The 12457-nt window shown below is 35.3% G+C and overlaps 1 protein-coding gene across 3 annotated transcripts; it reads right to left on the bottom strand.

Moving 5' to 3' along the window:
- Positions 1 to 429: 429 nt before the first annotated feature.
- On the bottom strand, positions 430 to 9100 carry LOC145608493 (CRM-domain containing factor CFM3A, chloroplastic/mitochondrial-like). Of its 3 annotated transcripts, none has more exons than XM_081664109.1 (11): positions 8962 to 9100; positions 7040 to 8013; positions 4629 to 5103; positions 4424 to 4554; positions 3839 to 4189; positions 3330 to 3486; positions 2933 to 3225; positions 1312 to 1371; positions 1111 to 1194; positions 891 to 1028; positions 430 to 803 (listed from the first exon to the last, which is right to left on the bottom strand). In XM_081664109.1, exons 2-10 carry the CDS (start codon positions 8006 to 8008, stop codon positions 942 to 944), a joined length of 2607 nt encoding a protein of 868 aa, XP_081520235.1. In that variant the 5' UTR covers positions 8009 to 8013; positions 8962 to 9100; the 3' UTR covers positions 430 to 803; positions 891 to 941. The 3 variants fall into 3 exon arrangements, with proteins under 3 accessions (XP_081520235.1, XP_081520236.1, XP_081520234.1); XM_081664110.1 differs by having other exon boundaries at positions 7040 to 8009; positions 8962 to 9094; XM_081664108.1 differs by having other exon boundaries at positions 7040 to 8032; positions 8962 to 9091.
- Positions 9101 to 12457: the final 3357 nt, after the last annotated feature.

Below are 12457 nucleotides of genomic sequence, written 5' to 3'. Positions count from 1 at the left end.
TCATGTAAACCCCACTTTTTTTAAATAGCTTGAAAAAGTGTGTGTTGCAACTATTAAAAAAATGAAAGAAGTATATTACAAGCCTAGTTAGTTGATAAAATATGTATTTTATTCTTAAAAATATTAATAAATATCTTTTATTCGCATAAAATCCATCAATATTTATTTCTAAGTTGTTGATTGATTACGCAAGTAATTGTTTTTGACAAAAAGATTTACTTAGGAAAATGTATATAGTGCTAGGTCCATCCACCTACAATAGGTGGGTAGCAATTTCAAAAAAAAAAATAGAGTGCTAGGTCCAGTATAAGGTTATTTTAATTTTTTATTTACGGGAACATAATAATTTATTTATTTTTCAGTTAAAAAATTAATATTATAAAAAAATAAAAGGGAAAAAATAAAAGAAATACAAATGACATAATATACTATTCAAATTACGTTTCTTAATTTTTGTACTTATCAGCCATTATTGTGATTGAACAAAATTTGATTTCAAAAAAATTACTCCATAATAATTTGATTTATAATCCGTGCATCACATGGGCACTAAGCTAGTAAGTATACTAAAGTTACCAACAACAGCTCCTATGCTACTCGCCTCTATACACTACTTTTGTGTCCGAACTGAACATCCAGCATTGCAATTTTAAAATTATTTACAGCCCTATTTGTGATGCAGCTTCACAGAGAGCACGCTTTAAAACTCGCCTCACGACTCATATAAGAAATAGATAGCGGATGATTGCCCTCATGATCACTCCAACCTTGTCAAATGTGCCAGTTTTCTCATCTAATCCCACCTGTGAAACATTAAAGGAAAAGATAATGTGAATGCACAGCCTAATTTAGGGGATTCAGCAAGTCCTGTTAAAACTTATGTTTTATACCTTTCTTGTTGCAATGTTGCTGCTTTATTGTTTTGAAACTGATATTCGTATTTACAGAGTGAGACTATCAGAGCTCTCAGTTTCACCCTCGTCACCTTCATCGCTGTAGGTTGTTAGGTATGCTTCATCTTCTTCCTCCTACAGAATACCAGTCAGTTAAAAGAAAGATGAACTAGCATCTAAAGAACAAGAAAATGAGAAATACTAGAATTTGATCGACCTCATCTTCTGTGGAATACGCAGCATCTAATCTATCATAAAACTCTTCTTTTTGGTGTTCCTCTTCCATGACATTCATGTGTTCCTAATATAGTTTAATCAAGGGAAGTCCAGTTAGGAGTAGAAAGATGAAATATGTGGAACAGTTCATACAAGCTGTAATATAGAATATAATACGGAGTAATTGCTTAAAAGGCCTTACGATTTCAGATTTCAGTCTCTCTGCATTCCGCCGCAACTGTGCAATATGCTTCAAGAGAGCCTGTATGTAACAGTAATGGTAATGGATTAATTAAAAGACTAAATATTGACAAACAAAAGGTAAGCTGATGGATACACCCTTCCTAAAAAAAAAAGGTACTATGATGAAGACACCTACCCCCAAAAAAATAATCTTAAGAAATGACATTTGAGGAGGAAAGAATTCAAGCAGTTAAAATAACATTACAAAAAAAATTAATATAAAAACCTAAATTTTATCTTATTTTCTTTATCGTTATTTGAAGCACAATCACATAATCACTGCACATAAAATGCCAGGAAACGCAGTTTTACGAAATATATCAGAATCTCAAACCCAGTTTTCTCAACATTGTGCAAAGATAATGGTGTCACAATAGCATTTTTAGATTGCTGCAGCTGGGACCTATGTTTCCCGCACTCAATGACAAGGATCCTACGGCAGAGAGCTAAGAGTCAACCATATTTTGCAAATCCATACAAAGGATACACGCCTTTGGTTAAAGATTCACAAAATTTGAAACAAGTTTAAATACTCCGTATTTACTAGCTGGAGTAAGATAATAAGTTAGAAAAAAAAAAGGTACAAACTGCTAGCATGAAATCACGTGCTTGTATAGCTTATACGAGTAGAACAAAATATTAGAAACAGGGAACGGAGAAAAGGATGGATCTTGCAGAAGAACAAAAAATGAATACAATGGAAGAAGATAACATCATCCTAGATTTAGCCACAGGCCGAGCTGGGTTAGGCTAGGCCTGGGCCAACTCAGGTATAGAGTCAGGCCTGTCTGACCTAGTTGTCCAAGGATTGACTCCAGACTAGACCAAGCCAGGAAGTGAGCTAATTCAGGTCTGCTGAGCCAGTTGTAAAGTAAATAATCCCACACTAAATTAGATTAACAATATTAACTTATTATTTAGTTAAGAGTTGCAGGTAATAACACAAGACCTGCAAGGTTAACCTCTTTGAGCAATTGAACACACATATTGTAGTATAACAATCTTCAGAAAGTCACCTACTCAGCTAGTACATGTACAGCTGCTACTTCACGAGTCAAAGAAATATCTACTACCAATAAGAATATATTGAGATCCAGGTCCTCTAATTAGGCTTCTTTAAAGGAATTAAATGAGGCATTTCCATATAATCACATCTCCATTCTATTTAGTACTATCAGTTAGAAAATAGTTTAAATACTTTCTCTGTTCTTATTAAGTTGACACATTTCTTTTATCAAATTTGCTAATGCAAAAGTTCAATTGCTCATGGCTTCAATAAAAAAGTAAATATTTTGAAAATATATATTGAGAAGAAACTAAAAAAGATCCCAAACGACTATGTTTTTTCTTAGAAATCATGAAAGCAAGTCAAAGTAGAAACTGTGAATAGTGTCAAACGTCAAAATCTGTCACCTAAAAAAGAATAGAGGAAGTGTGTAAAATCACACAAATCTAAACTTGGCACTAGTCATCAGAAACCAAAAGCGTACAGCTACTAGGTTCCAAGTTCCAACCAGTAAAAAATTCAAGTGAAATCACTAGCTCCACCCTCTAATAAGTAGCTTATTGTAGAAAAATACCTCACGCCTTTGCAGCTCGATAGAACGTGCTAAAGCCTTCCTCTTAGTCAAGAGGTTCTTTGGCCTCAATGTAGAAGGACGCTTATAATCTTTTCCTCGGAATACTATGATAGCATAGCCTTTGGAGACTTTGTCAACTGAAACCAAGATGCCCCCACTCTCAGCTTCAAGTGCTAAAGCAATGTTTTTAACTTCGTCAAAATTCTTTGCCTTCAAAATGATCTTAACTAGCTCACGGTATTTCCAATGCAAATGCATGTTCTCAACTGTACCATCAAAAACTCCACGCCTACCTGAAACAGTAAATTCACAAAGCTGTATCAGTTAATATCTCCAGATCAAAAAAAAAAAAAAAGCTCAAGATCAAGAATGTACAAACTTCAGTAATTTGCCATACCAAGAAGTAAAAACGCTTTCATTTTCAAACCAAGCTTTCTAAACATAAATCTCTCTTCATCAGTTATACTCCCAGAATCCATCTGTTGATCTGTTGGTTTCAAGAATTCCTCCACTTTTGACAAAGTTTTTTCAGCTTTCATCAGTTTCCGTTCAGCCTAGCAGAAAATTTAAGAGCTTTATGTCATGGAAGCACATACAATTATACACTACATGTAAGATATTGTTCCGACCAAAGAACGCTGTCATGAAATGAAATGTGAGTTAGAGTAAAAAAAAAAAAAATCATTAATAACTTACAGAGATACAACTGGGTGAGGACACATTCGAAAGCAAAAAAAATTCTCAGGCATCAGGAATAATTAAACTATGCATGAAACATTCTTTATCATTACAGAGATACAACTATGCATGTAAGAGTGTCACTAACAAGAGCGGAAGAGAAAGAAATGTCACTTGAAGTTATTGCCTTTCTCTTGCACCACATCAAAAGAAAGTATAGGAACTTACAAAAGCAAGCTTCCCTTCTAGCTTCCTGACAAGTTTGGCATGCCTCATTACTTCTGCTTGTCTCAGCACCTTTTCTGCTTCCTGACCATCAAGTCTCTTCCCCCATTTAGTGTTAGCATCCAAAGTTTCAGAGAGTGTACCAGCAGCTCCATAATGTTCTCCAGTTCCAACAGAAGGTATAAATGAGGCTGAGGCTCTTGTTCGTGCCAGCTCCTCGTCATCCTGAAGGTCCTTCGCCAATCTCTCCCTTTCTAGTAAAGCTTCAGTGACATCTGATGATAAAAAGTCCTTGCCCCTGTAAAATACCATGAAATCCTTGTTTCTGGAAAGCATTACTCCCCCAGTCAACCTCTGCAATATATATTTTAAGACAATGTAAAACAACAGCTTGGTAAAATTGGACTGCACTATGGGACACCGGACAATATCAAACTGCCGAACTATTAATGAACATTGATTCAATAATCCTGGAGAGACTCCAATTAGATCAAGAAGAATTGCTTATCAACAAAATGTTATGCAGTGATATTACTAATTTTTAAATAATGAGAGTTAGAACACAGCAATCAACATCCATTAGCTCACCTTGATCTCCTCAGCCATTTTCTCACTTGTAGTAAGCTGAACACCACGCTTCAGCGCTACCTTTGCAATGGAACTTCTTTCCCATAACTTAACAATGGCGGCTGCCAAACCTTCTAGTTGCCTACTTCTCCCTGAAGACAGCCTCAATTCACAGTTAGCAAAAATCTAAGAAGCTTCAAGCAAGTAAGTAGAAGAGCTAGCATACCTAAAGCAAAATGAGGGGGTAGTGTTCTAGCAATCCTCCTTAACGATGTAGACTCTTTCACTCCAAGAGTACGTCTGAATCCATACGGGAGCAATCTAAATGGTGGCTGGTAGCCAGGAACTAGATTTGGGAGCAAATCAGCATCAACAGGCAATGGGCTATCACCTGGCCAATCCTCATATCTAGGCCCAAGGTCAGATAACAACTTGTCTATTTCGTCCTCGTACTTTATATTAGTTAAAGATTCAGAATCTTTTTTATCAACATCATTTCTGTGGAGGCCCTCTTCTGGAGAACGTTTACTGTCATAAGAATCATTTTGTGAAGGTTTTGTAAGATTTTGATCAAGCAACAATCGGCCAGAAACCTGAGTTCCGTGGTTCTTAGATGTGCGCCCAGAAACTTCATAGCTCACTCCTCGATATAGAGAGACAGATGTCCCCGACCTCCAAATGACAAGACCACCAGTTTTCCTCTGGATTGAAAAGAATAATGCCAATAAACGTACAGGAAACTAAAAGGTTACAGGCCATATATACAAGAAGTTCAACAAAAATGCAATGACAAGAGAACCCAAATAAGAAGTCACACCATTCTATATAAGAAGAGATAAGACACTACAGTTAATGTATTTAGATAGTGATGACCAATTAACATAAATTTCCAGCCTCATGGAAATAAATAAACTTTCTTTCATAGCTCTACAGGTTCAGCAAATAAGAAGAGCTAGTAGGAAGGGAGAAAGTTTTAATAGCTAAGGAGAAATCTTGGATGCTCCAGACTTACAAAGGATAAAGAGGTTTGTGCTTGTAGACATGAGTCATGACAAACAGAATCTTGGATGTTCCAGTCTCATATTTAAGGACTACAAACAACAGCCTCTTTTGATCATAAACATGCACCACAACTCAACAAGTTTCAGGACAAGCTAAGCATGTACACAACAGTAGTGACATTGCTGGAATGAGCCAACATACCTGATCTGTCCACCCAATCAGCTTTCCATACTATTTCTCTTTCTCTTTTGATTTTAGATTAACCTACTAAACCTAGTGACTAGGTTAGTAGGTTTCACATATATTGCTGTTATAACATGAATTCTGTTCTATAAGAAGGTCTTGAACTCTTTATATAAATTCGAAGAACATAGTCTGTAAGATCAGAAATCACTGATAAAGTTTAACAGTCACCTTCACTCCATGAGATCTATAGGGTATCTATGAGATTTACTTCATTTTCTTAAAAATTAAATTAAAGTGATTGCCAGAATATTGGTAAGGATGGTTGAATTGAAAAGGTAATTTTAATCAAAGAGTAACTGAATTTTCATCTCCTTCAACAATAGGCTCAAGTATCAATTATCACTGCCATATAGTGGACACTAGAGTGTGGGGGGGGGGGATAAGGCTAACTTGATAGAGTGACAATTTGTTTTACCTATTCCAATGATAATTGATTACTAACCAAGTATCTCACACTCTCACTTATAAATAGTCATTAACTTTCAATGAAGTTCAGTAACTATGTTGATGATAAGTGGGTTAATAACTTATTGAGAATTGAGATCATGGGAGTTGAGAGGAAAGATATTTATCATAAACAAAATACTTTGTACGGGGAATTTTATAGGATTTCTATTCCTTTAAATTATGCGCTTCATGTTCATTCAACCATGAGATCATTTGTGAAGACTCTTGAGCCATTTGCACATTGGCATATGATATGAAACTAATTGTTTCTCTTCAGAAATGACTAAGAGTTGGCAAGTAAATCCTTACCAAAGATTTGCTTCACAGTCCTATAATGCTTATTTAGCACAGCATCATTTACTAAGATATTCAATATATTTGCAAAATGACAAATAAACACTAAAACAGATGCATAATGTATACTTATGTACGGACTATCTTGATTTTTGAGAATGTGGAGTATCTCAAACAATCTATCAGAAAAACACTTAAACAAGGATATGATGGTTATTACACCCAAGGTACTAAAGGATACTCTGACAAGTGCTTAGACAAGTAGAGGAAAATTATGACAATTTCAAAGATTTTTAACCTTCTGCAATCAAGTATAAATTTGTGTATATCTCAAGTACTGAATGGTCGATTATGGTGCAAAACGTAGAGTTATGAGGAAACAAATCATGACTAAGTGCAAGTGTAGCCTCATGGCAGTGCCTCCTATGTGTCTCATCATTTTCAACATAATGGTCTAAAGGTCCCCAGAATAGGCACAATGATCTATCACCACAAAGATACAAAAAAGGGCACTTCAGCACTTTCTTCATATATATTTTATTCGATTTTGACAACATTCAGCTAAGCAGAGAGACAGCAACCAAAATTAAATTACAAGGCAATAAATACCAGTAAAAGCAAAGGAGATAAAAATCATAAGATGCAAACCTCAAGAATCTCATGCATACGTTTCATATTTAGTGCAGGAGGGCCCTCTACTTTCAATCTCACTATTTCTGCGGATTTCCACTTCTCATGGATGCGATCAACCACTGCTTGTGTAACGCCTCCACCACCTATCTTCACTTTTTGCTTCGTGTTTAGAGTCAATTGCATTAACCTCCTTCTCTCAGACTCTGGTAGAGTAAGCTCAGCCATATAAGTCCTGCTTCTCTTTATGACTGAATTAGCTTCCTCAGGTTTTGCAGCAGGTTTCTCCCATGGAAATCGTACATCGTCCTCATTGTCAAAACCTTGCTCTATGTCTAATGAGAAATTCTCAGAAAACCCACCATGTGTATTAGGGAGCATTCCTTCTTCTACATAGAATATATCCTCAACTGACCCTTTCTCAATCATCCTTTCTTGGTTATCATCATTTTCATTGGCATCATCCATATAGCCAAACTTTTTCAATTTTTTTACTATCCTGTCCATTGTACTACCACTGGTATGAGTACTAGATGAGTCACTACTAGAACTAAACGAATTCAACATATTATCCCTGCTTCTATAGTTCAATGCAAGTTGGGGTGATTTGGGAGAATTTCTTTGGCGGGTTTCCTTCCACTTCTCTAACCAAGCACTTGATGATTTTTCATCACTATTTGACTGAGAAACTGATGTTTGGCTGGAATTCTCATCAGTTCTATTTGACCTGGAAAAGGATGTTTGACTAGAGGATCCCTGATTTTTATATTTACTAAGCAGAAAACTTGAAGTCCTAGGTAAGTCCTGCTCATTGATTGAACATGACCGAATAAAAGTCTGGGTTGAGCAATAATTGCGTCTACCAAAAGTACCAGTGTAATTGTACCTAAGTAGTGGCATAGGAACACCTTGAAACTTGGAGAACGAGCTCTGGAACGAGTCAATAAAACTTGTAGAGCAGAGTTGACAACTCTGAACCACAGACATCCTATCTTGAGTGCAGAAACAAATCTAGCAAAGTTAATAGAAGGTCAATAGAAATACTAAAATGCTAATATACAGAATTAAAACTTAATTAATCTTTGACTCTTAGACAGTTGACACCAACCATGATAATTGTGAAACACTATAAAAGTATAAAATGGAATAAAATAAAGGTTAGTGTAACCAAATTAATTTCATTGAGCATCAAGAATGCCAAGTCGAGGAGATATTCAGATATTTAGGGCCTTAAGTTTAAGATATATAGGAAGCCTTAAGTTCCTAATCCGTTTTGATTCGCAAAATGATAGATATAGTTTGCCATCAATAATATCTAACTTTTCATACACTCAAAATATGATTATTACTCCATGTAATCTATCATGGAAAAATTACAAACAAAAATCAAAGATGAAGGAATAGCTTAATTCAAACTGATGAAGGAATAGCTTCTCTAGGTATCTGTCAATACACGGCTTCGGTCTTCTTCATTTTTTTCACTCTCACTAAACCTTAAAAGCCTAATAGGCTAATATCAATCAAATGCCTCAACAATAATGGATCAAAATTGGTTCTTGACTCATCAAAAGGATAAAATCAGCATAACACTAAGCTCAAATTATGAAAACTGAAATGCTTCCTAATAACAATTCGAATCGAAAAAACGGGTATGGATTAAATCCTCAATTATTTCCCCAAATTCCGTTTACATATTACTGCAACACTACAACACTACTTAGTTGCTAAATACAACTAAAATACAGATAAAACCATTAAAAACAAAAATAACCCCAAAAGGAATTACATAATTTACATACAAATTAATGGGTCATATTCAATTTAAACTCTTTAATTACAGATAGAAACAACACAAATAACGATATAATTCAGATAAAAACAACCAAGAAAAGCTTAAATTAATAAACATTGAAAACGGTAAACGAGAGAAAGAAAAATACCTTACTGAAGAGTATGAGCTCAATGGGGCTAACCCCAGTTTGGAGGAACAAGAAATGGCAAAAATTGCAGAAGAAATTCAACAGAAATGGTGGATTTGACTGTAAGAGGATGAGATGATGTTGTGGGAAGCAGAAGAACTGGTTTTTATTTTATTTTTCTGAAGGTAATTGCGAATTGCTGTGTCACTGTGTGAGCTGATTTTCATTTTAAGATTTTTTTTTTCCAAAAAATATAAAATAAAAAATTAGATAAGTTTTACAAATGAACTAGATGAAGCCCTTGCTTGCGATGCACGGTTTGTTTGATTTTTTTTTTTTTTTTTTTTTTTTTGTATTTATGAGCTAAAATTTGTTATATATTTAGATAAAATTCCTAATATTAAAAGATAATATTTAATATTTAATTAATTTAAACTTAAAAATCTCATTCACCAATTTTGCTTACGTGGCATTTGAATTATTTAATTCTAAAAGAAATTAATAAATTTAATCGGCTAATACTAAGATTTATAATCCTAAATGGTGCGCAGAGAAAATTAGATCCTACGTGGCTCTCTAAAAACTCGGGGGAAAACTCCCCTTTATATAAGTTTTACAAATGAATTAATTGTGCGGTTCCTCAATACCCTAAGATTAAAATAAAAAAATAAAAATGAATAAAAAAAAACCAAAATGTTTACCATGATCCCTAATACCCCTTTGGAGTCCAATTAGGTCGGTGTAACCATCAAATATGCCTTTAATTGGTCATTTTACCCGTTCACAACTTGTAGTGATTTTGTAAATTCAAGCCTACCATGGACGTTTATGACAACATATAATGATCATATATGGTTTCAAACAGCATTATATGACAATGAATTATATCACCTACTAGGGTCTCAACACTTTTCGCCACCAGGTCCCGAAAACTCAAATTTCTCTCTAAAAGCGTGGATTATAGCCTTCAATTTTGTAAATTTTTGACCTTTTTTTCGCCCGAAAATAAAAATTATCGAGATGTTTCCCATGGTCCCTAATACACTTCAGGAGTCAAATTGGGTCGATGGAACCATCAAATAAGCCCTTAAACGGTCATTTTACTCGTTCACGTACAACTTGTAATGATTTTATAAACTCAAGCCTACCACGTACATTTATGACAACATATAATGATCAAATATGGTTTTGAAATGGCATTATATGACCCCAAGATATATCCTCTAGGGTCTCAAAATTTTTCGTCACCAGGCCTGAAACCTCAAAATTTCCTCAAAACCGTGGATTATAGCCTTCAATTTTGTAATTTTTTGAGCCTTTTCCGTTTGAAAATAAAATTACCGAGATGTTTACCATGGTCCCTAATACGCTCCGGAAGTCCAATTAGGTCGGTGGAACCATCCAATATGCCCTTAAACGGTCATTTTACCCGTTCACAACTTGTAGTGATTTCGTAAACTCAAGCTTACCACGGACGTTTATGACAACATATAATGATCATATGTGGATTCAAACGGCATTATATGACCCCGAGATGTATCCCTTAGGGTCTCAAGACTTTTCGCCACCAAGCCCCGAAACCTCAAATTTTTCCTCAAAAAACGTGGATTATAGCCTTCAATTTTGTGATTTTTTTACCTTTTTTCGCTCGGAAATATAAATTGCCGAGATTTTTTCCATGGTCCCTAATACGATATGGGAGTACAATTGGGTCAATGGAATCATCCAATATGCCCTTAAACGATCATTTTAGCCGTTCACAACTTGTAGTGATTTCGTAAACTCAAGCCTACCACGGACGTTTATGACAACATATAATGATCATATATGGTTTCAAACGACATTATATGACCCCGAGATATATCCGTTAGGGTCTCAAGGCTTTTCGCCACCGGGCCCCGAAACCTCAAATTTTCCTCAAAAAGCGTGGATTATAGCCTTCAATTTTGTGATTTTTTATACTTTTTTCGCTCGGAAATATAAATTGCCGAGATTTTTTCCATGGTCCCTAATACGCTATGGGAGTACAATTGGGTCAGTGGAATCATCCGATATGCCCTTAAACGATCATTTTAGCCGTTCACAACTTGTAGTGATTTCGTAAACTCAAGTCTATCACAGACGTTTATGACAACATATAATGATCATATATGGTTTCAAACGACATTATATGACCCCGAGATGTATCCCTTAAGGTTTCAAGGCTTTTCGCTACCGGGCCCCGAAACCTCAAAATTTTTTCAAAAAGCATGGATTATAGCCTTCAATTTTGTAATTTTTTGACCTTTATTCGCCCGGAAATAAAAATTGTCGAGATATTTACCATGGTTCATAATATCCCATGTGAGTCAAATTGGGTCGGTGTAACCGTCCAATATGCCCTTAAACGGTCATTTTACCTGTTTACAACTTGCAGTGATTTCGTAAAGTCAAGCATATATCACGTATGTTTATTACAACATATGATCTGATCATATATGGTTTCAAACGGCATTATATGACCCCGAGATCGATGTATCCTTTAGGGTCTCAAGGCTTTTCGCCACAAGCCCCTAAACCTCAAAATTTCCTTAAAAAGTGTGGATTATAGCCTTCAGTTTTGTAATCTTTTGATCTTTTTTCGCTCGGAAATAAAAATTACCGAGATATTTACCATAGTCCCTAATATCCTCCAGGAGTCAAATTGGGTCGGTGGAACCGTCTAATATGCCTTTAAACAGTCATTTTACCCGTTCACAAGTTGAAGTGATTTCGTAAACTCAAGCCTACCATAGACGTTTATGACAACATATAATGATCATATATGGCTACAAACGGCATTATATGACACCGAGATATATCCATTATGGTGTTAAGGTTGTTTGTCACCGGGCCCCAAAACCTCTATATTTCCTCAAAAAGCGTGGATTATATAGCCTTCAATTTTGTAATTTTTTGACCTTTTTTCGCCTGAAATTAAGAATTTCCAAGATGTTTACCATGGTCCCTAATACCCTTGGGAGTCCAATTGGGTCGTTGGAACCATTCAATATGCCCTTAAATAGTAATTTTACTTGTTCACAACTTGTAGTGATTTCGTAAACTCAAGCCTATCACGTACGTTTATGACAACATATAATGATCATATATGGTTTCAAACGACATTATATGATACTGAGATATATTCCCTAGGGTCTCAACACTTTTCGCCAGTAGACTCCAAAACCTCAAAATTTCCTTAAAAAGTATGGATTATAGCCTTCAATATTGTAATTTTTTGACCTTTTTTCGCCCGAAAATAAAAATTGTTGAGATGTTTAGCATGGTCTCTAATACCATCCAAGAGTCCAATTGGGTCGGCGGATCCATCCAATATGCCCTTAAACGGTTATTTTACCCGTTCGCAATTTGCAGTGAATTTGTAAACTCAAGCCTACCACGGACGTTTATGACAACATATGATGATATTTAATGGTTTCAAACGACATTACATGACTCTTAGATGTATCTCTTAGGGTCTCAAGGCTTTTCGCCACAG

This window comes from Chenopodium album, chromosome 23 (assembly GCF_948465745.1).
Source record: "Chenopodium album chromosome 23, dcCheAlbu1.1, whole genome shotgun sequence".
NCBI classification, from domain to species: Eukaryota; Viridiplantae; Streptophyta; class Magnoliopsida; order Caryophyllales; family Amaranthaceae; genus Chenopodium; species Chenopodium album.
The sequence above is the reverse complement of the archived record's forward strand: the minus strand, read 5'-3'. Positions and strand labels throughout refer to the sequence as shown.